Source organism: Amphibalanus amphitrite, unplaced genomic scaffold, assembly GCF_019059575.1.
Source record: "Amphibalanus amphitrite isolate SeventyFive unplaced genomic scaffold, NRLGWU_Aamphi_draft 000916F_arrow, whole genome shotgun sequence".
Lineage (NCBI taxonomy): Eukaryota > Metazoa > Arthropoda > Thecostraca > Balanomorpha > Balanidae > Amphibalanus > Amphibalanus amphitrite.
The window spans coordinates 241,206-267,319 of record NW_024882410.1 but is presented as its reverse complement, the minus strand read 5'-3'; the positions used below and the strand labels follow the sequence as shown (position 1 = coordinate 267,319).

At 51.5% G+C, this 26,114-nt stretch overlaps 1 protein-coding gene across 1 annotated transcript in view; it reads right to left on the bottom strand.

Moving 5' to 3' along the window:
- LOC122368033 (nascent polypeptide-associated complex subunit alpha, muscle-specific form-like) overlaps positions 1-10,225 on the bottom strand; it is a gene marked incomplete at its 3' end in the record, with an annotated part of 31,225 nt that extends 21,000 nt beyond the window's left edge. The window contains exons 1-5 of the mRNA XM_043341625.1: positions 10,040-10,225; positions 2,262-2,531; positions 1,162-1,277; positions 773-910; positions 110-226 (exon numbers count right to left, since the gene is read on the bottom strand). Coding sequence (XP_043197560.1) covers positions 110-226; positions 773-910; positions 1,162-1,277; positions 2,262-2,427 — 537 coding nt within the window. The remainder of the gene's footprint in view (positions 1-109; positions 227-772; positions 911-1,161; positions 1,278-2,261; positions 2,532-10,039) is intronic.
- Between the last annotated feature and the right edge of the window lie 15,889 nt (positions 10,226-26,114).

Sequence of the window (26,114 nt, the reverse complement as noted above, 5' to 3'; positions counted from 1 at the left end):
CTTTTTAGCTTCTATAGGAGCCGAGATCTTAAGGGGGGCGACATTCGCCGCTTCCCCCCTTCCACTGGGCTTAGTTCTCGCAAACTATCCACTGCGCGTGTTAACTGACCTGCGGCGCTGCCGGGGGCTCCCTGGGGCTCAGAGAGTTTGCTCGATTGGTGGTTGTATCCCTCAACGGCTGGGGCAGGGCCGGAGAACTGAAGAACTTCTTACTCTCCAGCTCATCCTGACAGGAGAGAAACAGGTGTGAGACTGACGAGACTGACGTAAAACACGTGAGACAGGCATGAGACGCGAGTCAGGCAGACAAGAGAGACGACTGAGACAGGCGTGAGGTATGTCAGAGGCAGACGTGAGACACGACAAAGACACAATAGGGTTATGAGTAAGCACACGTAAGTTAACTGTGGAAACACAAAGTATCACACAAAGACTGGACACAGACGTTAGACAAAGAGTGAGGAAAGCGAGATACGTAAGTGAGACAGGGGCGAGGCGTGGGTGAGGAAAGCCAGAGTTTACGGCCAGGAAGACGTGAGGAAACAGTGAGACCATCGTGAGATGCATACGCGTGAAAATAAAGAAACGATACAATTACGGAGACGCTTCCACATCAGACAACGGACGGACAGCTGATGAAGAAAGCGAATACGAACCAGATCGGAGGGATTGGACGTGTTCTATTCACCATGGAACATGCCTTTAGATAGGACGTCACCTTTTCATTACAGAGAGCGCGACCAGAATCGAACCCGCGACCCTCGGCACCCACCTTATCGTCATGGAGCGCGGCAGGGGGCGGCGCCGGCGGCTGAGGCACCGGACGGGTCATAGGCAGCTGACGGCGCGCGTCCGTGACAGCTGGACCAGTCGCCGGGGGCGCATTGCGCGATTTGAAAAACTTCTTCACCTGAAACAACATGGGTTAAGAGAGCATATTGTCAAAGGGAGCAGCAAGCTTGACATCGTACATGGCAAGCATAGCGCAAAAGAAACGCTTGGAATTACGACCCGGGGTCTCAATATCGCTCTTGCCATACAACCAAGATATCTCATCGGAGACTAGGCATCATTCTCAACTTCCTCATGAACAGTGCTTCCACAAAATTCATCTCAATACACGCTCAAAGGTTCTCAACAGCGACCACAGATGGTTCTCACCTTTCTCACGGGAGCTGCGCCGGGCGTGTTGCTCTCAAACGAGAACGGATCGGCTGGCGGGGCCGCCGGTGAGCGGCCCGCCCGGGCGTCTGACGAACTGCCATCGTGGGAAGAGCCTGCCGGGGACCCAGCGCAAGAGTCAGTACGGCAAGTCGCCACAGGACAGTCCTTACAGCAAGTTGTGGCACAAAGTTGTTGCGGGAAGCTCAATCCTTAAAACAAAACAAAAAAAAAACTTTTGAGAGGCTCTAGTAAATGCACTATGTACAGTCCACAGCAGAAGTAATGTGCGGTTTCAGTCATGGGTATGTTCTGCTTCTGAAGCTTAGGAACGATTAGCCAGACTACAATGAAACTTTGAATGTAGCTTACATGTATGGTCACCCTTGCAGCTGCAACTTTATCTATTGACGTCCTCTTTTCAATCACTCCGCATGAAAAAATCGCCAGTCAACTCAAAGCCATCCGTTCAGATTGGTAAAATCGCACATTACTTTAGCGGTGGACTGTACAAACACGGGGCCATAGCGGGCCAGAGATACCCCGGTCGGGATCGTGCCTTTTGCTGTACTGAAACGCCATTGGAGGATTGGGGGGTCGCTTGGGATGTTCCAGCCGATCGGTTGGGGAACGCTAGGGGATCGATCAAGAAACGATTGGGAGATCCCAACAATTTGTCTCAATCCCCAAGCAAGACTGGGATTTCCTGGGCGGTCACCTGGGGAAAACCTGGGGTAACCCGCTTGGGATCGGAGCGACATTGCTGCCTGGGCCCTGTTTCACTGCCCGACGCTGCGCGCGCTACAGCGCGCTGGGAGCTGAGGCATACCCCTGACGTCACTCGAATGACGTTGCGTGCGATCAGTTAGCTTATGATGGTCGCGTTTGGAACAGAGATCATGAGGAACCAAGTACAGAGAGAACAGAGGTTTGAGTGCGAATGCTGCTAGCGTGTTGATGGTGCTGGCGCTGGGGTGCTAGCGCTTTACGATGACGTCCTAGCGTAGCGTCAGAGTGGAGTTTGTTGATATTGCCATGGAAACCCAACGCGCCGACGCGCGCAGCGCTCTGCCGTGAAACACCGCCCCGGAGCCACTCACCATTGACGATGCTGGAGCGGATGGACGTGAAGCTGGTGACTCCCCACTTGCCGAGTGTGCCGGCAGACTTGGCGGCGGTGGGCTTCCTGTCTGACACGCCTCCCGCGTCAAACTGGATGCTGGCAGTGTGGGCCGCCGCCGGCCGTTTGTGGGAGTAGCGCGGCATCGCCGGCGCCGAGGAGCCCGCCGCAGGGAGGCCGGCAGAAGCGGCAGAGAGGTGAACGTTGGTTAGGGTGATGGCAGGTGAAGGCTATCCGGCCATTATGGAACCTGAAAAAGACAAACATTATATTGTTCTAAAAAGAATTAAGAAAGTGGTGAGCTTTTCATGGAACTAGGATTGATTCACAAGCTGAATTATTTGAAATGATTTATGAAAAAGATTTAAAAAAAAGAGAGAAAAGAAAGGGAAAGAGCTATTTAATCATTTTCCAGTGAAATCTCCCTTTTGGACCCAAAGTTCTATATTGAATAAAAATCCATACCATTGGTCAATTGTCATAAACCATTTATCAACCTAGATTGATAATGGTTGTAGTGTCAACATTGTGTATGTGTAGTACAATGAATCGTGTCAACATTGCTTATTCAATTATTTACTAAAAAAAAAAAACGGGTGGTGTTTCACTGGACACAGCTACCCCGCTGATATCGCATTTCGTGAGCTGACACTTGACAGCATTGTGGCAGTGGTGGAGATACAAGTTTGTCAATGTCTCCATGGAAACCCACTGCTGGCAGTGGTCGTATAACAGGGCCAGGTATGAGGTACCTACACTACAGGCAGAAAAACAAAACCTTAACTAGCCAGACCTAACCTTATCTAACATAACCTAACCGTACATCACTCAGCATGTGGTATGGTGAAAATTAGAAATGTTTCGTGTAAAAAGTATTGCAAGCATTGCTGTTGTTGAGGGAATAGCATCAGTGCTCCTCTCGCTTCCATCTACCGCAAGTCATTAGATGAAGGATGTGTTCCCCACGACTGGACACTTGCCACAGGTGTGCCCATCTTCAAAAAAGGAGACAGAAGACGACCAGAGAACTATCGTCCAATTAGCTTAACTGCAGTGACGTGCAAGGTCATGGAGTCGCTGATAAGGGACCAATTGATGGCATACCTCACCTCGAATGGACTGTTGTCGCGTCACCAGCATGGTTTTCGCCCACACCGATCCTGCACGACTCAGCTACTGGAAGTCTTGGATGACTGGAGCCGTGCGATTGAAGACGGGAGCCCGGTCGACGTCATATATCTGGACTTCAGAAAAGCTTTCGATTCCGTCCCTCACGAACGCCTACTCGTCAAACTGAGAGCATACGGTGTGACTGGACACCTCCTTGAGTGGATAAGGTCATTTCTATCCAATCGGCAACAACGAGTCGTCGTGCAAGGTTGTCAATCCACCTGGTCTCCTGTCACCAGCGGGGTGCCACAGGGTTCTGTACTAGGGCCCCTTCTGTTCCTTGTATATATTAACGACATCCCCGACGCGGTGAGGTCCTGCATCAAGATTTTTGCTGATGACACGAAGTCGTACCGCAGCATTGATACTCCCAGTGATGCATCCCTGCTCCAGCTCGACATTGATGCTCTCACCACCTGATCCAAGAAGTGGCAGCTTGCGTTCAACCAGAGCAAGTGTGCTTCCTTGAACGTCGGGGCCAAGAACTCTGGTTACTCCTACTCTATGAACGGTGTCTGCCTCGCCTCCACCTCAGCTGAGAGAGATCTGGGTGTCATCATCGATCCCGAGCTGAAGTTCAGGAGGCAGGCTTCCTCAGCTGTATCAAAGGCTTCACAGATTCTGTCTCTGATCTGTCATTCTCGAATCTGGACGAGATCACCCTGCCGATTTTGTTCAAGGCATTTGTCAGGCCCCACCTTGAATACGGTAACCTCATATGGGGCCCATTCAATCGGTTTAGGTTTAGGTTTAGGTTTATGTAGTGGGTTAGGTTTAGACACAGTCTATTCAGGACCCACATCATACTGGTTTGGGACAAGATGACAGGTCAGGGTGCAGCAGCCCGATGTCGGTCCAGCAGATTTTTGAAGTGGTTTGTAGATGTTGCAGCCACAACTTCCTCTGGTAAACTGTTCCAGGCAGTAACCACTCTGTTTGCAAAAAATTTGGCCCGTGCTTGACTGCTGCATCTTCTTTTTGCGAGCTTTAGGTGGTGCCCCCTTGTCCTGTCATCAAAGTTCCTCTCGAAAAACTGGTTTGGATCGACAGCGAGTTTACCTGTTAGGATCTTGTAAGCTTCTATCAAATCACCCCTGCTGAGTCTCTCTTCAATGGTAGGTAGTTCCAGCCTTTCCAGTCGTTGATGGTATGGAAGATGTTTGATTTCACGAACCAGTTTCGAAGCACGCCGTTGGACTTTCTCTAAGGCTTTAAGATCTTGAATTAAATGGGGTCCGACAGCACTCAGGCAGTAGTCAAGATGAGGGCGCACATAGGATGTGTACAATGGCTTAAAGTTGTTCATGTTGAGGCTAGCAAAAGCAATTTTCAGTAATCTTAATGCTGAAGAAGCTTTATTTGCTGCTTGATAACAGTGTTCAGTTGCTTTGAGGGAGCTTGTGGTTATCACGCCAAGATCACGCTCCAGGGTAGTTGCTTTAAGTTCTCTATTCAAACCATTCTCTGTCATGTAATACCGGTTATGTTGGTTTGACAAACCACAATGCATTATCTTGCACTTGGCAACATTGAACCTCAGTAGCCATTTCAGTGACCACGCACACAGAGCTTGTAGGTCGGCCTGCAGTGCAGCTACGTCATCATCATGTCGGATTGGTCGATACACTTTGGCGTCGTCAGCGAACATTTTTATGCTACTTTTGATCTCTGTTGGCAACTCATTGACATAAACTAAAAACAATGTTGGACCCAAAACAGAACCCTGTGGTACGCCACTTTTTATATCCACTGAGTTCGAAGTACTATTTCCTATAGTCACATGTTGTCGGCGGTTGTGCAGAAAGTCACAAATCCAGTCTAACAGTCTTCCTCGTATTCCATAGCCATACAATTTCTTCTTTAGCCTTCTATGCGGTACGGTATCAAACGCTTTCTGAAAATCCAAGTATGCTATGTCCAAAGCATGTCCGTCATCCAATGTTTTGGTCCATTCTTCCATTGCTTCAATCAAGTTGGTTTGGCATGATCTTCTCTTTGTAAAACCATGCTGGTGTTTTGAGATCAGGTCATGGTCATCCAGGTGTTCAACAATGCGTTTTCTAACTATTCTCTCCAAAACTTTACATGGTTGACTTGTTAAACTGATGGGTCTATAATTTCCTGGGGCTTTTTTTGACCCTTTCTTGAATAGCGGCGTTACCCTTGCTTCCTTCCAATCAACTGGTAGCTTGCCCAAGTCCAAGGTTTTCTGAAAGAGGCATTTCAGTGGTCCAGCCATTTGATCTGCACACATTTTCATTACACTGTTGGGTATGCCATCTGGTCCTGCCGACTTGTTGATATCTAGGGCTTCTAATTCCCTGTGAACTTCTTGTAGTGTTAGTTCGATATGCTCCAGGATATTTTCGTCCTGTACACGAGCTGGGAATTCTGGAACTTCAGAATCGTCTTCTTCAACAAATACACTTTGGAAGAACTTGTTTAACACTTCGGCTGCTTCCATGTCACTCTGTGTCAATGTACCGTTTTCAGTTGTAAGTGGTCCAACCTTTGGCTTCAATTTCTGTTGTGACCTTATGTACCTTGATATACTACTTGGGTCTTGTTTTGCATGTTCAGCAATCTTGGTTTCGTGCTGACACCTTGCTAGTCTAATAAGACTAGTTGTCTTGTTTCTCTGCACTGTGTATCTCTTGTAGTCCTCTGTAGCTTTAGTCCTTCTGTACTCTTTCCACAAGCTGTACTTTAACTTTACAGCCGCTTCAAGCCGTTTAGTCCACCACGGACTACGAGGTATGGTGTTCTTTTGATGTGACAAGGGTACATGTTGTTCAATGCTGATATTGACAATATCCTTTATCTTGCTCCAAGTTTGCTCTACTCCCATGTTTTCAAGAGTTGACCAGTCTATTTGACTAAGGTCATCAGACATTTGAGCATAATTACCTTTCTTAAAGTTTCTACGGGTTGGTTTGTCTTGGTTCATTCTGTTTGGTCCCTTGCTAATGTAGACGTATTCCCATGTGATAACACAGTGATCACTTTTACCCAGTGGGTCAGATCCCACAATGCTTTCAATGGTATTTTCTTCATTTGCAAATACTAGATCTAGCAAGGACGGTTCATTTCCTTCTTTGAAGCGGGTGGGAAAGTTGACACATTGTAACCAGAACAAGTCATTGACAGCATCAAAAAATCTTTCTTGACTTGATCCCTCAGAACCATCAACTGAGCCAGTATCCCAATCAATCTGCGGGTAGTTAAAATCACCCATTACTAATATATGCTTGGTTCGTGTTGAAGGAGTTTGCTTCAATAAATGGTTTAATCCTTCATTGTACTCAACAGAACTGGCTGGTGGCCTGTAGCAGACACCCACTAACAGTTTTTCTTTGGATGACAATTTGACATAACACCAAACAGACTCTATATTGGGACTGCTCAGCTCTGGGCAATCTGACACCTCCAGGTCACTTTTAACAAAGAGCATGACACCTCCTCCTTTTTGATCTTCTTCTCTGTCATATCTGTAGGCAGGGTGATAGCCTTGTAGAACAATTTCATCTTTTGTCCACACTTCCGTAATCCCTATTACATCTGGTTTGCGTTCATCAATACGCAGTCTCAACTCACTCAACTTGTTTTTAAGACTATTGGCATTTGTGTACATACATTTTAAAAACCTTCTATCTTGGTTCTGCTTCGCGCTAGCGAGGGACGACCTTGCCTCGAAAGATTTTGTGGGTTGTTTTTCCTTTTTGCTCCAGTTCCATCCTCAACTTTTTTTGAGTTTCACGATCTTCAGGCGAGAGGTCCCTGGTCAGGTAAACATTCAGGAAGCCCACTTCTCTCAACTTTGTTCTCTTCCTGATCAACTCATTAACAATTTCTCTGTCTTTCACTTTCACCAGCATCAGCCGCTTCCGTGCATTCATTCCTTCATTTTCATTGTTCTCAGGTTTTTTCCCTAGTCTGTAGATGTTGACTATTTCTACATCCTGTTTGCCTGTCAGTGAAGTCACTAATCTTTGAAATATTTCTGTGTCATGATGTTTTCTTTGCTCTGGATTGTCAGACTGGCTTTCTTCTATGTTGTGCAGCAGTATGTTCCTTTCTCGAGCATCCTGTTCTGCCTTGTTTTCAACTATCTTCTGCAGATTTTTGGCACTCGTTTTCAGTTCTGCTGTGTATTCTGGCAGTTTCTGCACCACATTAACCTGTTCCTTGATCGATTTTTCAACCCGCTCCTGTTGTTCTTTCACGCGCATCATTACGTTGTTTTCTAGTGCTTGGAGTTTTTGTTCTATCTCCTTTTTGAACTTGGCGTCGCTCAGTGCCTGCGTAATTTTGTTCTCAATGTTCTCCATGCCCTCACGGAACTCTTTTCTCAGTTCAGCGATGGGTATAATGTTTGGTCTACACTCCATACACACCCATAGGAAGTCGAACTCGGACAGAGCCCTAAATTCCTTGTCGGATAGCTTCTGACACTTAGGATGGTACCACTGCCTACAAGCATCACACATAATACTATCATCCTTAGCCAAGATTTTCAGCCCACATTGCTTGGGTCCCCCCTTGCACACATACCTTTCTTTCTTCTTTTTCCCACTTGGTGACCAACCACTCACTTTTCCTCCACCCAGATCAACATCTTCATCACTTTCCTGGCTAGAATCACTCGCACTGGACACATCCTGCGGTCCATGCCCTCCAGTTTTGTCTCGGGATGTTTTGGCGCTTTCTTCTTCTTTTTTATCGGCACCTTCCTTACCAACTTGCTGCTGGCTGCTAGTTGACACGTAACGCCCCCTAGTGGTAGGTGCTTTTGAACTCATGATGGATGATTTCTATAACCTTTTTACTTTTCTTCTTTGAATAGCTTAACACTTCACTCAATCAATTTGAATAACTTGACACTTCACTCAATCAATCAGAGCTCCCATGCTCACAACTGCTGACCTTCACCGGGCTCAGGAAGAATGGGACAGAACGAGCTTGTGCAGACATCAAGCTTGTGGAGCGAGTCCAGCGGCGCGCTACTCGATTAGTGTCCGGCATCAGGAGCAAACCATATACTGAGAGACTGAAATGCCTGAAGCTTCCTTCACTGCTCCACCGAAGACGCTGTGGTGACATGATTGGAATGTACCAGCTGCTGCATAACGAGATCGATATCGAATCGGACAAGTTTGTCAAGCCTGCGTCCATGAGGTCCAACCGTGGCCATCCCTGGAAGCTGTACAAACCACATGCCAAGTCACGAGCCAGAAGACAACTATTCACTATTCGAGCGCTCAACGACTGGAACTCCCTCCCTGCAACAGTTGTCCAGGCCCCATCCCTCAATGCCTTCAAATCCAGACTTGACAAGCATTGGGCCAATCTGATGTACCTGACTCCTACTCACGACTAGAGATGACCACCAGTCACGAGCTCGACGAGAGCGAGACCTACAGGCGAGTTGCCTTTCAAAATTCCCGATAGTGTAAGGTGTAAGGTAGGAAGAGTAGCCTTGTGACCCTGGCATCAAACACCTGGGCCCTGTTCGCATCAAACACCTGATGTGTAGCGTCACTTCTCAAACTAAGAGGGTATTCTTTTCTTTCATGTTTATATTTCGTCAATTACTCCAGTTTTCAGAGGGTACAAAAGTAGGGCTTTAGGTTGAAGGTTAGGTTAGGTTTCTTTGGGTAAAGAGCCTCTCCTATGATTGCAAAACCTTTGTGTGATGTCTGCTCTGCAAATATCCAAAAATGATTAGAAACCACTGACCATGCCATTTACTAAGGTTGGAGGTTCAAACAATCATTGACTCATAAAAAGCAGGTCTACCACAAGCAGAAATAACAACACCTAATCTAAATTGACCTTATCCTACCTAACGTAACCTCACCTTACTTGGATCAATTGGTGGGGTTAGGTGTTACATATATATATCTTTTGTGTAAAATTATCATTAAAATTGATAAATGATGTTGCTTAACAAGCTTGGAAGGATGTGTCAGTCCTGTTGAAGTGTCTGCGGCCATGGCGGCTACCGCGGGCAATCAGGCGGGGCTTAGCTATCAAGCCAAAATCAGGTATAAGACAGACAGCTGTTGCCGCCATCCTGATTGGCCCGTTAGCTAAGCCCCACCTTTTTTACCATAAGAGCCACAGCGGCCACAGACACTTGATTTAAACAGGGGCCCTGTTCGGTCGCTGTTTTTATATCAGCGTGCTGTCGGTTTTCCCCATATAAGGAAATTATTGCTGGCGCAGCTTGGCCTCTCATTGGTTCAACGAATAGACCACTTGAATTCGACCAATGAGGAGCCAAGAAGCAGCAGCATGGTCGCAGCCTGCTGATAAATAAACGGGGCGCGAACAGAGCTAGGGCCCTTTCTTGTCATGTTAGGTATTTTGCCTATTTGACCAGTTTTTAAAGGGTGCAAAAAAGAGGAAATGACCTGGGGAAATCATTACTTTTCCCATCAAGGAAAAAACAGCCATCCATTGAATAAACAAATAATCAGGCTCATGGGGACATTTGAACTTCGAACTGAAAGATAACACAGAAAAGAAACTAAACAATCAAGACTGAGATCAAATTGAAGTGGGTATCACCATCAACAAAACACGTACCTTTGAGCGAGATATCAGATAAAGGACTAATTACTGTAACTAGTGGGGTACCAATCAAGACCTTTTCATGTGTTCGCACAGAAACAATACACTGAGTCGCAAAAATGCATTCAAAAACTGCACATTTCCATTATTTTACACCATAAACACAGCCGCCCCGACGCAAATACTACGCTATTTCACAAACGCCTAAAAGCGTCACAAATGTCAAAAGAGTCAGAAAGTGACATCTAGCGAGAGGTACCGAAACAGAGTATCTACTTTTCGCCGCTAGAGAGCAGCAGATTTACATAATCCGTAGGTGCCGAGAAAAGAAACATTTCATATATTGATATATTTGATTCTATCTTCTCCCAACAGGTGGAAATTTGCGCCGAGCTAGGGGCCCGGGAGCAGCCTATTCGCCGTCGCCCTAGGCAGTGTTTCACCGGACGCCGCTGCCCGCTATTCCAATTTCCATTTCGCGACGCGAGCTGACATCACACTTTGACTTGTGGTGGTAGTGTTGCATTGGGCTTGTTGGCACACCGTTCCGTGCTTCTATCCTCAGGATACTGAAATCCTTCTCCTCCACGCCACAACCCCCCTCCGGCCTGGACAGGCAACTTTATCTCATGCGGGCTCAGGGGCGGATCCAAGGGGGGGTCACATGGGTCATGCCCCCCCCCTTGAGGCCCGGGGGCCCAAAGACCTTCCAGGGGCACCACCGGCCTATCAGGGGTATCACAGTCCTGACAGGGGCACCACAGGCCTAGCAGGGACATCACGGGCCTGGTGCCCCTGGGCCCTGACAGGACTGTAACGCCCCTGACAAGCCTGAAGTGTCCCCGGCAGGCACGTGGTGCCCCTGACAGGCCTGAGGCGCCCCTGCAAGGCCGGTGGTGCCCCTGGCAGGCCTGTGGTGTCCATGGCAGGCCTGTGGTGCCCTTGCTAGGCCTCTGGTGCCCCTGACAGGCTTGTAATGCCCCTGGAAGGACTGTGGTGCCCCTGGGCCCTGACAAGCCTGAGGTGCCCCTGACAGGCCCGTGGTGCCCTTGTTAGGCCTGTGGTGCCCCTGGCAGGCCTCTGGTGCCCTTGCTAGGCCGCTGGTGCCCCTGGCAGGCCTCTGGTTCCCTTGCTAGGCCGCTGGTGCCCCTGGCAGGCCTCTGGTGCCCCTGCGCCCGGAGAGGACTGGTGCCCCTGAAAAGTCTGAAGTGCCCCTCGGCAGGCCCGTCGTGCCCCTGACAGGCCCAAGGTGCCCCTGCGAGGCCGGTGGTGCCCCTGGCAGACCTCTGGTGCCCCTGGCAGGTCTGTGGTGCCCCTGGCAGGTCTGTGGCGCCCCTGGCAGACCTGTGTTGACTGGTGCCCCTGCTAGGTCGCTGGTGCCCCTCACAGACCTGTGGTGCCGCTGGGCCTTGACAAGCCTGAGATGCCTGGCTATGACAGGCTCGTGGTGCCCCTGATAGACCAGTGGTGCCCTTGCTAGGCCTGTAGTGCCCCTGGCAGGCCTCTGGTGCCCCTGCTACCCCTGCGCCCTGAGAGGACTATGGTGCCCCTGAAAAGCCTGAAGTGCCTCTCGACAGGCCCGTGGTGCCCCTGGGCCCTGACAGGCCCAAGTTACCCCTGCGAGGTCGGTGGTGCTCCTGGCAGGCCTCTGGTGCCCCTGGCAGGTCTGTGGTGCCCCTGGCAGGCCTGTGTTGACTGGTGCCCCTGCTAGGCCGCTGGTGCCCCTCACAGGCCTGCGGTGCCCCTGGAAGGACTGTGGTGCCCCTGCCCCTAGGGGTGCTCATGGGCCCAACAGGCCCGTTGTGCCCCTGACAGGCCTGTCGTGTATACTTGCTAGACCTGTGGTGCCCCTGCTTCCTGGCAGGCCTGTGGTGCCCCTGGCGGGCCTGTGGCGCCCCTACAAGGCCGTAGGTGCCCCTGACAGGTTTGTGGTGTCCCTGGAAGGACTTTGGTGCCCCTGACAAGCCTGAAGTGTCAAGGACAGACCCTTTAGACGCCAGGGTCAAGTTCGTCGGACTGACAACGATTTGCTTACCTGATAACGTTCCTGGTAAGTACTCATTGCTCAGCGACCACAACATATATACGCATAACACATTCATATATACTTGCTTACAATTGGTAAATGTGGTTGTGGCTAAGAGGTAAGATACTGACTAAAAATAAAAAAATAAAAATAAAAAACTGAAAATGGGGGCACCACCAAAATGAAGTGGACGAAATCCGTTGAGTTTTTAATTTTGGGTATAGGTAGGGGCACCACTTCGATTCATGACCCTCCCCTTGGAGTTTTCCTGGATCCGCTTCTGTGCGGGCTGCTCCCTTGGAGCGGCACCGCTGCTCCCGAGGGAGCGCACCCCGTAGCCGGGTGCAGTGAGTGCCTTGGGGCTGGGTGGCCTGTCCTCTGGACGGGCTCAGCCCCGGCGACTCACTAGGGTGCCTGCCCAGACCAATGTCTCCCCCTACCCAGTAAACATGCCGACGTCGGCCCAACGTCGCGGGTTCAACCTCGGCCCGACATCGGCTGGACGTCGGATATGCCCGCATGTTCCGACGTCCAGCCGAAGTCCAGCCGACGTCGGGCCGAGATCGTTTGCCGAGGTTGACGAGATCGTTTGTCGTTGGACCGACGGGGCCGACGTCGGCATGTTTATTGGGACAACGCGCCAAAAATATCAACCGGTGGCGGGATTCGAGCCCCCCAGTCGCCGACGTCGGCATGTTTACTGGGACAACACGCCAAAAGCATCAGCCGGCGATGGGATTCGAACCCCGTGTCATTTGAACGCGAGGTTAGTGCGCTAACGACTACACCACGCAGCCAGCTAAGGAGTTTGGTTTGTTTTGTTGGGTTATGCCCTTTCGGTCTGACAAGACCATTTCAGAGCCGGAAGGATCATAGGATGGAGACATTGGTCTTCTTGGCGAGCACCCTGGGTCCAGTTCATATAGAGTCCCTGGTCCCATTGCTGTTACGTGACACTTATTGGAAAGGGCGACCCCACAATGGATTCATATAGCCACTCTTACACACCTGCACCAACGTTTCCCAAAGTGTCCCTTTGATAAGTGGCACTTTGGCAAAGTGACACTTGCCGACTGGCCTTTCTATATGAACTGGGCCCGGCCCTGGTGAGTTGCCGGGGCTGAGCCTGACCAAAGGATAGGCCGAGCAGCCCCCAAGCACTCACCGCACCCGGCTACGGGCGAGCTCGGCTTACGGGCAATCCTAACCCAGCTAACAATTTGCCGTTGTTTCAACGTCGTTTAAACGTTGTCAAATGGTTACCACAACGCACAGTGGGGATTTTTCCGATCTAGCACCTATTTATTCGTAGAGGGCAAACCATAGGTAGAATTGTAGCGAGATTGTGCACAGATGTTGGCTGGTGTGTCCTGGTGAGAATTTTACCTGTAAATGTGTATAATCAACATAGTATAGGGGGTTCAATTGGACCCCCCGCTCAGCCGTTTGGCCCCTGATCAAGCTAGAGCTTCGCGGAAAAGTCAAGCGTGCTGCCTATGACGAAATTAGGCCGAATATATCTAATTTCAAAGTCCAAGGTCATAAGCTGACTTTCCAAGTCAGTTTAATGACCCAACTAAAGTTGGGAAATCGAGACCTCTTGAAACTTCGCAAAGTTAGGGTGTTACGGGGTATTTTGGGGTGCTGATCACGAATTTCATGTTAGTTTTGATCACAGACGATGTCTTTATGCATTTAGGCCAGGTCGGGTCAGGTCACGTTAGATCAATTAGTAGGCGTCCTGCCGGCCATCCATAGAAGTGTCACCTACTACTGATAGCTTCGTAACATGGAACGAAGGCACTAGAACTACTTCGTAAATATTCAAATGGCTGCTAAAATCGAAATCAGCACCAAAAACTACCCTAGAAACAAGTAAAACTCGAAAAAGTGAACCAAGGTCATCAAAAGGTCAATGACCTTGACTTGACCTTCACGTGACCTTGACTCCCAACATTATGCATGGCACCAACATCATTTCACATATTTGAACGTTTAAAACCACAAAAAGACTGGAAACCGCGGATAATGTGAGCTGGCATACGCCGAATCGCGATTCCGGCCAAACATGGTCTCGAGAAATATGCCACAGGTCAAAGGTCAGTTGGGTCAGAGTCATGAAATTTTTAGGTTAGATGTAAAATTGATGATCTCGAGGGTACCGAAAGTTTCGGCGCGATCGGCCGCTTTTTGCGCGAGTAATTTGCGGAAAACCATGGGGTTTTATCCGACCCCTTCCCCCTCCCCCTCCCCACAAGTGCGATGGTTAATAAGGTTACGGTATGTATAATTTACGCTTGTCATCCTATTCCTAATGAATGTGTCTCAGAAAATATGCATCATATAAATCACGAAGTAAAATTATTCGCCTATGTCCGGAACATACCTATATCGTGCTGTTTGCCCTAGCGCTCCTCGAGTGGGGTGTTAAGATACTCTAATGTGAATATTCCGTGTTCAGGCAAGTTTCGGCAGCCAAACTAGGCATTGTCTTGTGCAGAAGAAAGTGGCGAATTCGATGGGATATATTTCGGAGTGGAAAAGTGTGGAGAACATTGTTGATTTCCTACATTTATTTAGAATACCATTCCTTAAATATGGTGTCTGTAAGGGTTTTTTGTAAAGGGCATTTTTGTGACCTTAGTAAGGTTGTGGCATACTTTCTGTTTGCCATTCCATTCCTAATAAAAGTGCCTTTCAGACGATATGCAACTTTAAGACCTCGCAAGATTAAAACCAACAGGACAGGACAATGAAATTGAGCTATACTTTCGGGCCTTGCTGAGCCCATTGAGTAATCACGCATGAGTGTGAACTTTGGGCGCATTTTTCCTAGTTTTGCTGTGGACATACAGATAAAACAATGCCATATATGAAAAATTCAGACATTTCTTAGCCCTACTGACACAAAAAATAAACAAAAATCCAAAAAATATTTTTTGAATTAATAGGCGCTAGATCGGAAAAATCCCCACTGTGCAACGTCCCGATTTATCGTTGTGACAACGTAATTTTGTAGACTCCAGACAACGGCGTGACAACGTCATCCGACCATGCATTTGAATGTCATCACAACGTTTCTGTAACGTGGCCGTGACGTCCCAAAACTGTTCTTACAACGTCCCGCCAACGTTATGAAATGTTTTCTGTAACGTACCAACAGTGTTTCTGGAACGTTGTCACCACGTTTCCGCAACGTGACTACAAGGAGTATAGAACGCTTTGGCAACGTCTCTGCGACGTTTTTATCACGTGCGCACCACGCTGTCGCTACTTCGTATTGCCGTCCCTGCGACCCCGAGTAAACGTCCTAAACATTTTCGCAACGCCCTCTCGACGTGTTCGCAACATACTCAGAATGTGTTTCCGACGCTCTCTTCCCGTTCTCTAGACTTGTAAAAAAAGGCATGTAAGAAGTGTATATTTCAATACATCACACAGGTCAATTTACAAAAAAAAAAAAAAAAACGACGGCGGCGGCATCGGTGATGGGGCATGGGGCCCAGGGGCGCCCCCATGGGGGCGTGGGACGGAATTGGGTTCTACCGGCTCTGGCGCTAGCCGCTAGCAGGCCAGAACTGGTGGAAGTTCACTTCTTCACTAACCCTCGCTGGGAGGATGAGGATCACTCGGCGGACCGTTAGGCACCGGCTCATTTGCGGCCTCGATGTCCCTAGGCAGCTGGCAGTGCTTGACTAGACGGTCTGCGCACCCCCCGTTCCGGTCGCAGCTTCCAGACAGCCACTTCGCTACTGCATTGCCGACAGTAGGCCTGCCACAAGGCGCGCTGACGAGTTGCAGGACGTCTACGGGAAGACATGAGGGAAAATCAGACATTCAATTCCTGAAAAAAATCACAAAAATACCTGCACCACTTTCCGCAACAGTGCGACAGGCTAGATCAAACATGTCAACACCTTAGAGGCTAGAGCTACAATGAACTATAGCCTAGACCGCACGATATTACAAGGCACAATCTTGCAAATGCTACTCGTAAATGGTACTTTGACTTACCAGTCAAAGCAACAATCGCATCAAACGCAGACAACTGGCGCTATCTTTCATCTTCCAAGTTCCAGCTATCTCAGCCGCTCCTGCCGCCGGCCCTCACTGCTCGCTCGCGCCGCGTAGACTGCGGCTCGGCCGGCTGGCTCTGAACGCCGGCCGGTGACACTGACGTCACGGCCCCTCAGGCGAGGTCAGGGCGCGAGCCACCGTTCGCCTGAGTGGCGGCCCGCGTGGCTTGCTGGCAGCCGCGGATAACAGTCGCGTTTACATAGGGATAGTTGCAAGCCTCTAGCTCCGCCTGTGATGTTGCAAAACATGCCAATGACGCTTTGCAATTTACACATGTTATATTTACATAACATTTACACATGTTACACATGTTATATACTATACACATGTTATATATAACATCGACAATAAATAATACGTGAAGCGTTTCAGTTTTTTGGGATAACCGCCCAAACCACACCACCTACAGACACGATTCAACCACCAATCGACAGCTCTCGATCGTGGCTATGTGCGCGGCACATTTTTAATCGCATTTGCACCCCCCAAATAGCCAAACTCGGCCCCTCGACTATGTCGCCAGACGCTCCAGAGATGGCGCTGACTGTCTGCGTGACGTCAGCTCACACGACCGGCGATCGCCAATCATAAAACGTGCATGTCGCCGCTGGACAACCAATTCCAGCCTACTGTCTTGCTTTTGCCCTCTTGTTCTGAAAATTTGGTCAAGAAACATGGCGTATAACCTTCATTTAAAACCAAATTTGCTCCCAACCACTTCGCCGTAAAACACCGCAATACGCACCAGACCATGTCATCAAGCCGTGCAGAGTACCATGGCTTATTCAAAGCGTGAACTCTTGCGTCCTTGATGGCTCAGCTGGTAGAGTGGTGGATTTCTGGGGTATGGGTCGCTGGTTCGATTCCAGCTCGGGGTGTTTTTAAAACGTACTTCCATCTTTAGTTGCAGTACCCGGCCGCTAGGGTCGCGACCCCGTAGAGGTCGCTGCGGTCCTCACGTGACCGACCGGCCGCAGTCACGGGCCGGCCGCGGCGCAGTGTGGGGCGAGCGGGCGGAGGGGTTGGTGCGGTAACTGCGGTGCCGTCAGAGCGGCCGCTGCCGGACAGCGGGAATGCGGCATGATACAGCCATGGGAAGGGGGTAAAGAAATGATGGAGGGAGAGAAGGAAGGGCAAGTGAGCAAATGATTGAGTCGGAGAGAGAACAAGTACAGAGGATGGAGCCGAAAGACGTTTTTAAAATGCGCTTACAGCTTTGTTGCAGCACTCGGCCGCTACGAATAACTACATTACCGATCCTGAGTGGCGGGCGGGGGGGGGGAGGCGAGGTACCTAGATTTGGGATAGGTTGGTTACAGAATTCCACAAAATACTGACAAGATTATCGATTATGTTTAGTGGGGACGGTGAAGGGCACACGGGGACAGGACGGAGACGAAGACGGAGACGGAGATGTAGCGGCCAGTAGTGGAGGAGCAGGGACGGAGACGGAGACAAAGAGAGCGGGAGCGGGAGCGCGGGAACGGGGACGGAGACGGCGACGGAATCGGAGACCAGACAGATACAGAGACAGAGACAGAGGCGGAGACGGAGATGAAGCGGTCAGCGGGAGGGGGATGAAGACGGGGACGGAGAAAGAGAGCGGGAGCGGGAGCGGGAATTGGAGCAGGGACGGGAACTGGGACGGAGATGGGGATGGAATCCGAGACGAGACAGATACAGAGAGTAGAGACAAAGGCAGAAAGGGAAGACGGAGACGGAAACAGAGCAGGCATAATTATATCTTTAGCACTGAAAACATTACCGATCGTGAGTGGTGGGTCCAGGGGGGGGGGTGCAGAGGGAGGAAGGCGGGGGAGGGTCGGGGCGAGTCACTCAGATTTGGGATAGGTTAGTCACAGAATTCCACAAAATACTGAAAAAAAATAGCGATCATGTTTAGTATTACGAGCGTACCAATATACGTATAGCGTCTTGAGCTGGGACATAAAAACTTGTATGTATCTGCGGCGCGGGCGGGGAAGAAGCCACTAGCCAGTACTTTTTTCAGTACCAAGAGGGGATTGGAGTGGAGGGGAGAGGAGGGGAAGGGAGGGAGTGGAGGGAAGGGGAGGAAATCGAGGGAGGGAGGGAGGGGGAGCGAAGAAGTGCGATGAAGGAGACGGGGAGAGGAGGGAGAGAGACGGATGGGGAGGGGTAAGTAAGCATACGATTGGATCAGTGATCGACAAAGTCAGAGAGCGGAGAGGAGGGAGGGAAGAGGGATGGAGGCGCAGGGAGGGAGTGAGAAAGGGAAAGGAAAAGAGAGATAGAGAGAGAGAGAGAGAGAGAGAGAGAGAGAGAGAGAGTGAGAGAGAGAGAGAGAAAAAGCGGGCATTATGGACGGGATTATGGACGGGACGGGCAGGGATTTCTATATAGATGTTCAAACGACGATTAGCGCCGGTAGGCGCGGGAGGGTGACCTAGGACGGGCAGGGATTTCTATATAGATGTTCAAACGAATATTAGCGCCGGTAGGCGCGGGGGGGGGTGACCTAGGACGGGCAGGGATTTATATATGTTCAAACCACAGTGTATATAAATAGTTCAAACGACGATTAGCGCCGGTAGGCGCGGGAGGGTCACCTATTACGAGCGTACCAATATACATACGTATAGCGTCTTGAACTGGGACATAAAAACGTATATGCATCTGCGGCGCGGGCGGGGAAGAAGCCACTAGCCAGTACTTTTTTTTTCAGTACCAAGAGGGGATTGGAGTGGAGGGGAGAGGAGGGGAAGGGAGGGAGTGGAGGGAAGGGGAGGAAATCGAGGGAGGGAGGGAGGGAGGGAGGGAGGGGAGCGAAGAAGTGCGATGAAGGAGACGGGGAGAGGAGGGAGAGAGACGGATGGGGAGGGGTAAGTAAGCATACGATTGGATCAGTGATCGACAAAGTCAGAGAGAGAGAGAGAGAGAGAGAGAGAGAGAGAGAGAGAGAGAGAGAGAGAGAGAGAGAGAGAGAGAGAGAGAGAGAGAGAGAGAGAGAGAGAGAGAGAGACAGAGACACAGAGACACAGAGACACAGAGACACAGAGACACAGAGACACAGAGACACAGAGAGACAGAGAGACAGAGAGACAGAGAGACAGAGAGACAGAGAGACAGAGAGACAGAGAGACAGAGAGAGAGAAGCGGGCATTATGGACGGGACGGGCAGGGATTTCTATATAGATGTTCAAACGACGATTAAAGCCGGTAGGAGCGGTAGGGTGACCTAGGACGGGCAGGGTTTTCTATATACGACGATTAGCGCCGGTAGGCGCGGGAGGGTGACCTAGTGTTATATATTACATGTTACACATATAACATGTAATACATATTACATGTTATATATAATATCATATATTATATATAACATGTAACATGTTATATACCTATAACATGTTACACATGTTAAATATAACATATGTTAAATATATGTTATATAATTTACGCATGTTATATATCTATTAGAGAGAGATAGAGAGAGAAAGGTATCAGAATTTACTTGTAAGTTGTAAACCGCTAATTATTCAGTACCTATAATGTCAAGGTTGTGAAAAACCGTTTTAACAACGTGTTGGCGACCACCAGCTGACAACGTGAACAGTCCAAGTGTTAAAATATGTCAAATTTAACGATGAAAACTGAATATACGCATTGAAAGTCAAAGGAAATGCATTATATGGCCATATATGTCACTGTTGTGATGTTATTTGGTCCCGCTCCACTGTGCGGCTCGGTTCGCCCTGCCTGGTCCCGGCGTCCCGGCGGGCCAGTCACGTGACCGCCCGAGGACTCGGGTCACCGGCCGCGGTGGCCGGCGCGGCCGCGGGGAGTTGGACGCGGGACGCGGTCACGGACGGACGCACGCTGCGTCATGCTTTGTTTGGCTTGCATTATCAGTGTAATATAACTTACGAACGCGTGGTGAGTGAGTTTAAGTGAAACCGAAACATGGCGCGGTCGGTAGCCGTATAATTCTTTTTAATAATTTAACGTAACTGAGTCAAGATGCCGAACGACACTTTGGCACCGGCGGGCGGTGCACTTCAAATCTCAGCAGCAGGCACTGCCTGGCTGAGAAGGGCGGCACAGCCCGACCGACTCGACCTGTCCACCGAGCGAGGTGACGCGTTCCGGACCTGGAAGGAAAGATGGAAGGACTTCTATCTTCTCGCCGGCATCGGAGCGATGGAGCCCAGGGCACAGATGGCCGCTCTTCGCGCCTGCCTCACCGACGACACGAACCGAGTCGTCCGTAATCTGCCGCTAGAAGAGGACGAACGGCAGGACGTGCACGCTGTGCTCCGTCAACTGGAGGTCTACGCCATTGGCCAGGTGAATGAGGTCCTGGAAAGGAAGAGGTTCAATAGCAGGGTTCAGGGTGATGGAGAGACCTTTGATGACTTCCTCACGTGTCTCCGTGACTTGTCTCGTTCTTGCAACTTTTGCTCTTCATGTAACGAGTCACTTATCAGGGACCGTATTGCTATTGGACTGAGGTCCGCAGAGACTGTGCAAAAGCTCTGTGCCATCCCAAACCTGTCTCTGTCGGCCGCAATATCTCTCTGCAGGTCCCAGGAGGCGGCGCACCGGGACGCCACCGAGATTCGACGACCAGACGTCGTCGCCCGCATCGGCGACCCCAGCCACGAGGACGACGGCCGAGAACCACAGCCGTCAGCCACTTGCCGAGTGTGTGGACCGCAGAGCGCCCGGGGAGCGCAGCCACCTCGCCCTGAAGCTCAGGGACATCGGACGGCCTTCCCGGCCCCCGCCAAAGTTAGTTGGTAGCACTGCTGCTCCACGGCGTACATTTCCTACCAGCTCATAGGGTTTACATGTTAAATGGCCTGTTTTCGGCGAGCGATATCTCGGTCAACCTTTGAAGGAATCAATGGTTCTTTGTCTCAAATGATGGATCGAAGAATTTTCTTTCGACAATTCCTCTACCATTTTTCACGAAACCCAGCCGATCTTCTACGGCGTACAGGGTAAAGATTTCTCTGCACGCCAGCACCCGCGATCCTCCTCTCCGATTGTCGGCGCGCGGTCCTCGGTAGCGCAGTCGGTAGCGTATCGGGCTACGGATCCAAGGGTCGTGAGTTCGAATCCTGGGAGCGCAGTGTGATTTCGGCTAGAATTGAATGATGTAGATTCTTGAATGCTTGCATAATCAATTATTTATAGCTAATTGAATGTATTTGCCCACTAATCGGCCACTAAAGCCTGTTATTTAAGAAATTCAAGAAATGAATGTCACGTGCGCGTCACGACTGCCAACCATAAGCGCTACCATATTTTAGCTTGAACTAACTTTTTGCTAGTCCCGACCACATATAGTAGGTTTTCTAGTAGTTATACTAGAAATTCCTACCAAAGTTCGTCCTACCCTTCACTCAATATACCCTGGGCCTTCCCACCGCAGCGTCCAGCACCGTCAGCGAACGCCGACAGCGTGTGCCGCAACTGCGGCTACCTCCATCGCCGAGCAAACGACTGCCCAGCCCGTGGGCGTGAATGCCGTAACTGCGGTAAAATCGGCCATTTTGCCGCAGTCTGCCGCTCCCGCCCGATGGAGACAGCTCCCGGTCAACATGGCCAGGCTGAACCCCCATGGCCAACCACATCAGCTATCATCGCCTCCACTGCAGCCACTGGAGCGCCTCGTATCCTGGTCGACATAACAGTCGGACGGCGCTCGGCGAAGGTGAACGCCCTGCCAGACACCGGCGCGGACGTGTCTGTCGGCGGTGAAGACCTCCTGCAACAGCTCGGACTGCAGGCAAATGACATCAGTCAACCGTCTCTTCACCCCCAGGCAGCGAACGGCACCACCCTCAGGTCGGTGGGTGTACTTCACGCCGTCATCACGCTCGATGACGCCTCTGCCGAGGAGGAGGTGCACATCCTTCCAGGAGTCAGCGGACTTCTCATGTCCTGGAGTGCAACGAGGCACCTGAGACTGGTACCGGCCGACTACCCCTGCCAAATCTCGGCGATGAGTGGGCCACGTCCGGCCGAAGATGCGACTCGAAGAGGAACCGAGCTCGGTCCTCCTCCGTCGCCCCCGGCTGACGACATCAATCGGATCGGTACCGAGACTGGTCCGCCTCCGAGGGATGCAACGCGACCGCAGACTGCATCGGTGCGTCAGAACGACCCGGATCCGCCGGGACAGGACCATCATCCGAAACCAAGTGAGTACAGCGATCTGTCTCAGCTAACTCATGAGTTCGAAAAAGTGTTTGATGGCCATATTCGCACCATGCCAGGTGAGGAATTCACCATTCACCTCCAACAGGATGCACGTCCCTTCTGCGTCACAGCCCCCCCGGCGGATCCCACTGTCACTCAGAGAGCCCCTTAAGGCCGAGCTGGAAAGGCTGGAGAGTGAGGGGGTTATCCGCCGGGTCACTGCCCCAACTGAGTGGTGCGCTCCAATCGTGGTCGCCCCTAAGAAAGGTGGCGCGGGCGTGCGCTTGTGCGTCGACCTGTCCCAACTCAATAAGTACGTGCGTCGTGAGCTGTACCAGTCACCCACTCCAATCGAAGAGGTCGCGTCGATTCATGCTTCAGAGGCCCGCTGGTTCACCGTATTTGACGCACTTAAGGGTTACCACCAGTGCCCACTGGCCAAAGAGAGCCAGCCCTTGACAACATTCATCACGCCCTTCGGCAGGTTCGCGTTCCTACGGGCCCCCTACGGGATAACCTCGATCGCCGAACACTACAATCGCAGGATGGATGAGGCATTTGAAGGGATGACAGGGTTTAGGAAAGTCGTAGACGACGTCATCATTTTCAGCCGCACCAGAGAGGAGCACATCCAGCATGTGCGGAAGTTCCTGGCCCGCTGCCAGGAGAAAGGCATCTCCCTGAACGCCAGTAAACTCCAGCTGGCACAGCAGACAGTCAAGTTCGCTGGGTTCATCGTGTCAGGGGATGGCTATCGACCAGATCCTGAGCTCGTCAGGGCTCTCTCCGACTTCCCGACGCCCGGCAACCTGACCGAGGTCCGGAGCTTCTTCGGGCTCGTCAACCAGCTGGCGTACTTTGTGGAGAACGTTTCGGAGCATCTTACTCCGCTCCGACCACTCCTGAGCTCGAAAAGAGAGTTTGTGTGGGATGAGATTCACCAGGCAGCATTTGAGTGCACCAAAGCTGCCCTCTCTTCCGTCCCGACGCTGGCCTTCTACGACCCGAAGCTGCCAACCCGCCTGGAGACCGACGCCAGCCGAGTGCGCGGGATTGGGTTTGTCCTGCGCCAGCGCCAGCGGGACGGCACGTGGCGCGTGATCCAGGCCGGATCGCGCTTATTGAGCGACGCGGAGTCCCGGTATGCTGTGATAGAGTTGGAAGCCTTAAGCGTGGCGTGGGCTACTCGCAAGTGTCACTTGTTTCTGTGTGGATTGCCGCTGTTCCAGATACTGACCGATCACCGGCCACTTGTGCCGATCTTGAACAGCAAGACGCTGGACGAGATAGAAAATCCTCGCCTCCAGCGACTCCGGATGAAGATAGGAGAGGCAGGTCCCTTCACAGCAAGTTGGAGAGCAGGAAACGAGCACGGAGCTCCGGATGCCCTCTCGCGAGCGCCTGTACAAGATCCTGTGCCAGGAGACGAAGTTGGCGAAGATGGATCAGTAGCACAGGTGTGTACCGTCATCAACGCCGAGCTCGACGCCACGGACACCGACGTCCGACTAGATGAGGTACGTCGCGCCGCTCAGTACGACCCTGAGTACCAGCTTCTGACACGCACCGTTGCAGAAGGGTTCCCATCGGCCAAACACGATTTGCCGGAGCCCATACGTAAGTACTGGCCCGTACATGACCGGCTGACCATCGATGAGGGTCTGGTTGTATGTGGATGTCGTCTTGTCATCCCACAGGCGCTAAGAAGGACGGTGTTGACAGCGCTCCATGACGGTCATCTCGGTAAGGAGCGGACGAAGAGCAGGGCCCGCCTTACCGTCTACTGGCCTGGGATGGACGCCGACATCGAGAACGTGACGCGGGGCTGCGAGCGATGCCAGCGGGAGCTTCCGTCTCATCAACGGGAGACCATCGTCCACCACCAGCCCGCAGAGAGACCGTTTCAGTGCCTCGATCTAGATATCGCCGAGCACGCCGGCCGTAAGTACCTTATCGCTGTTGACGGCTTCTCTGGATGGCGTTTTATCAAGCCGCTAGGGATCAGTGCTCATGCTCAGAAGTTGACGTCCGCGATGCGCGAAATCTTCTGTCAAGTTGGCGTGCCAGAAGCGATAATGTCTGATGGAGGCCCCCAATTCACTTCGGGTGCATTCCGGGTATTCCTTCAACAATGGGGCATCAAACACCGCATGTCTTCCCCCCACTACCCCCAGTCGAATGGGAGGGCTGAGGCGGCAGTGAAGTCAGCCAAAAAATTGATTCGGTGCTGCTGGGATGATTCCAGGTGCTGCATCGACGAGGAGAGATGGACCAGAGGCGTGCTCCAGCATCGGAACACGCCCGGACCGGGAGGCCGCTCGCCCGCCCAGATCGTCTTCGGTCGGCCGGTCCGAGACGTGCTCCCCGCTCACAGACGCAGCTTCGCTCCGGAGTGGCAACTCACCGCTGAACGAGCCGAGGCAAAGCTGTCTGAGCAACAGCAACGCGCTGATGACCTCTACAACAGGCAGGCGAGGGATCTGACACCCCTGACTGTCGGAAACCAAGTCGCCGTTCAAGATGATCGGACCAAACGCTGGGACCGGCACGGCATCATCTGTGACGTTGGCCCCCATCGGAGGTACTTCGTTCGTCTGAGCAACGGACGGGTGCTGACGCGGAACCGCCGGCACCTACGGCGACGCTACGGACACGCCATGCCGGAGGAACTAACGCAAGAGCTCCCTTCAGCGGCGCCGACGTCCGGTGGCCCTGCCGTCGTACCGGCTCCGGAGAACGGTGGTACCTTGCGAAGGTCCACCCGCACCCGGCGTCGGCCTGTGAGGCTGATTGAAGAAATATGAATCGTTCGCACGGCTCGGGGGAAGGGGAGATGTTGTGATGTTATTTGGTCCCGCTCCACTGTGCGGCTCGGTTCGCCCTGCCTGGTCCCGGCGTCCCGGCGGGCCAGTCACGTGACCGCCCGAGGACTCGGGTCACCGGCCGCGGTGGCCGGCGCGGCCGCGGGGAGTTGGACGCGGGACGCGGTCACGGACGGACGCACGCTGCGTCATGCTTTGTTTGGCTTGCATTATCAGTGTAATATAACTTACGAACGCGTGGTGAGTGAGTTTAAGTGAAACCGAAACAGTCACCATGCATTATCAAGAAATAATGCTGCAAGTGCGCGGTTGCTGCAACGTACCAATACCACGTTGTCACGACGTTTTACCACGACTTTCGGACCAAACCATGGCTTCACAACGTTCAGAACGTTGCTACAACGTAATTAAAACGTAATTTCGCAACTTACCGAAACACGACGTTGTGACAACGTGGTAGTAACGTTTCCTGTTAGCTGGGAAGTGGGATTAAGTTTCCCGTCCAGTCCGGATCAGGGGGTTGCGGCGTGGAGGAAGATTTGAGTTTCCTGAAGATATTTTGAATACAGAAGCTCTTTATGAAACATGAAACATGTATTTTATATTATTTTAACGGTCAAAACAGCGGCCGATGTCGGTCCGACGTCGCCCCGACGTCGGCTGGACCTCAGCAATTGATCTCGGTCCGACGTCGGCCCGACGTCGGCTGGACCTCGGCTGGACGTCGGAACATGCGGGCATATCCGACATCCAGCCGACGTCGTGCCGAGGTTGGACCGACGTCGGGCCGACGTCGGCATGCCGATGCCGAGTTGCCGACGTCACCCCGATGTCGGCCGACGTCGGGCCGACGTCGGCATGTTTACTGGGTATATCCTATCATCCTCCCGGCTCTGAAATGGTCTCATTGGACCGAAAGGGCTTAACCCAACAAAACAAAAAAAGCTTGTTGACGTCCCCATGGAAACCCAATGTGACACGT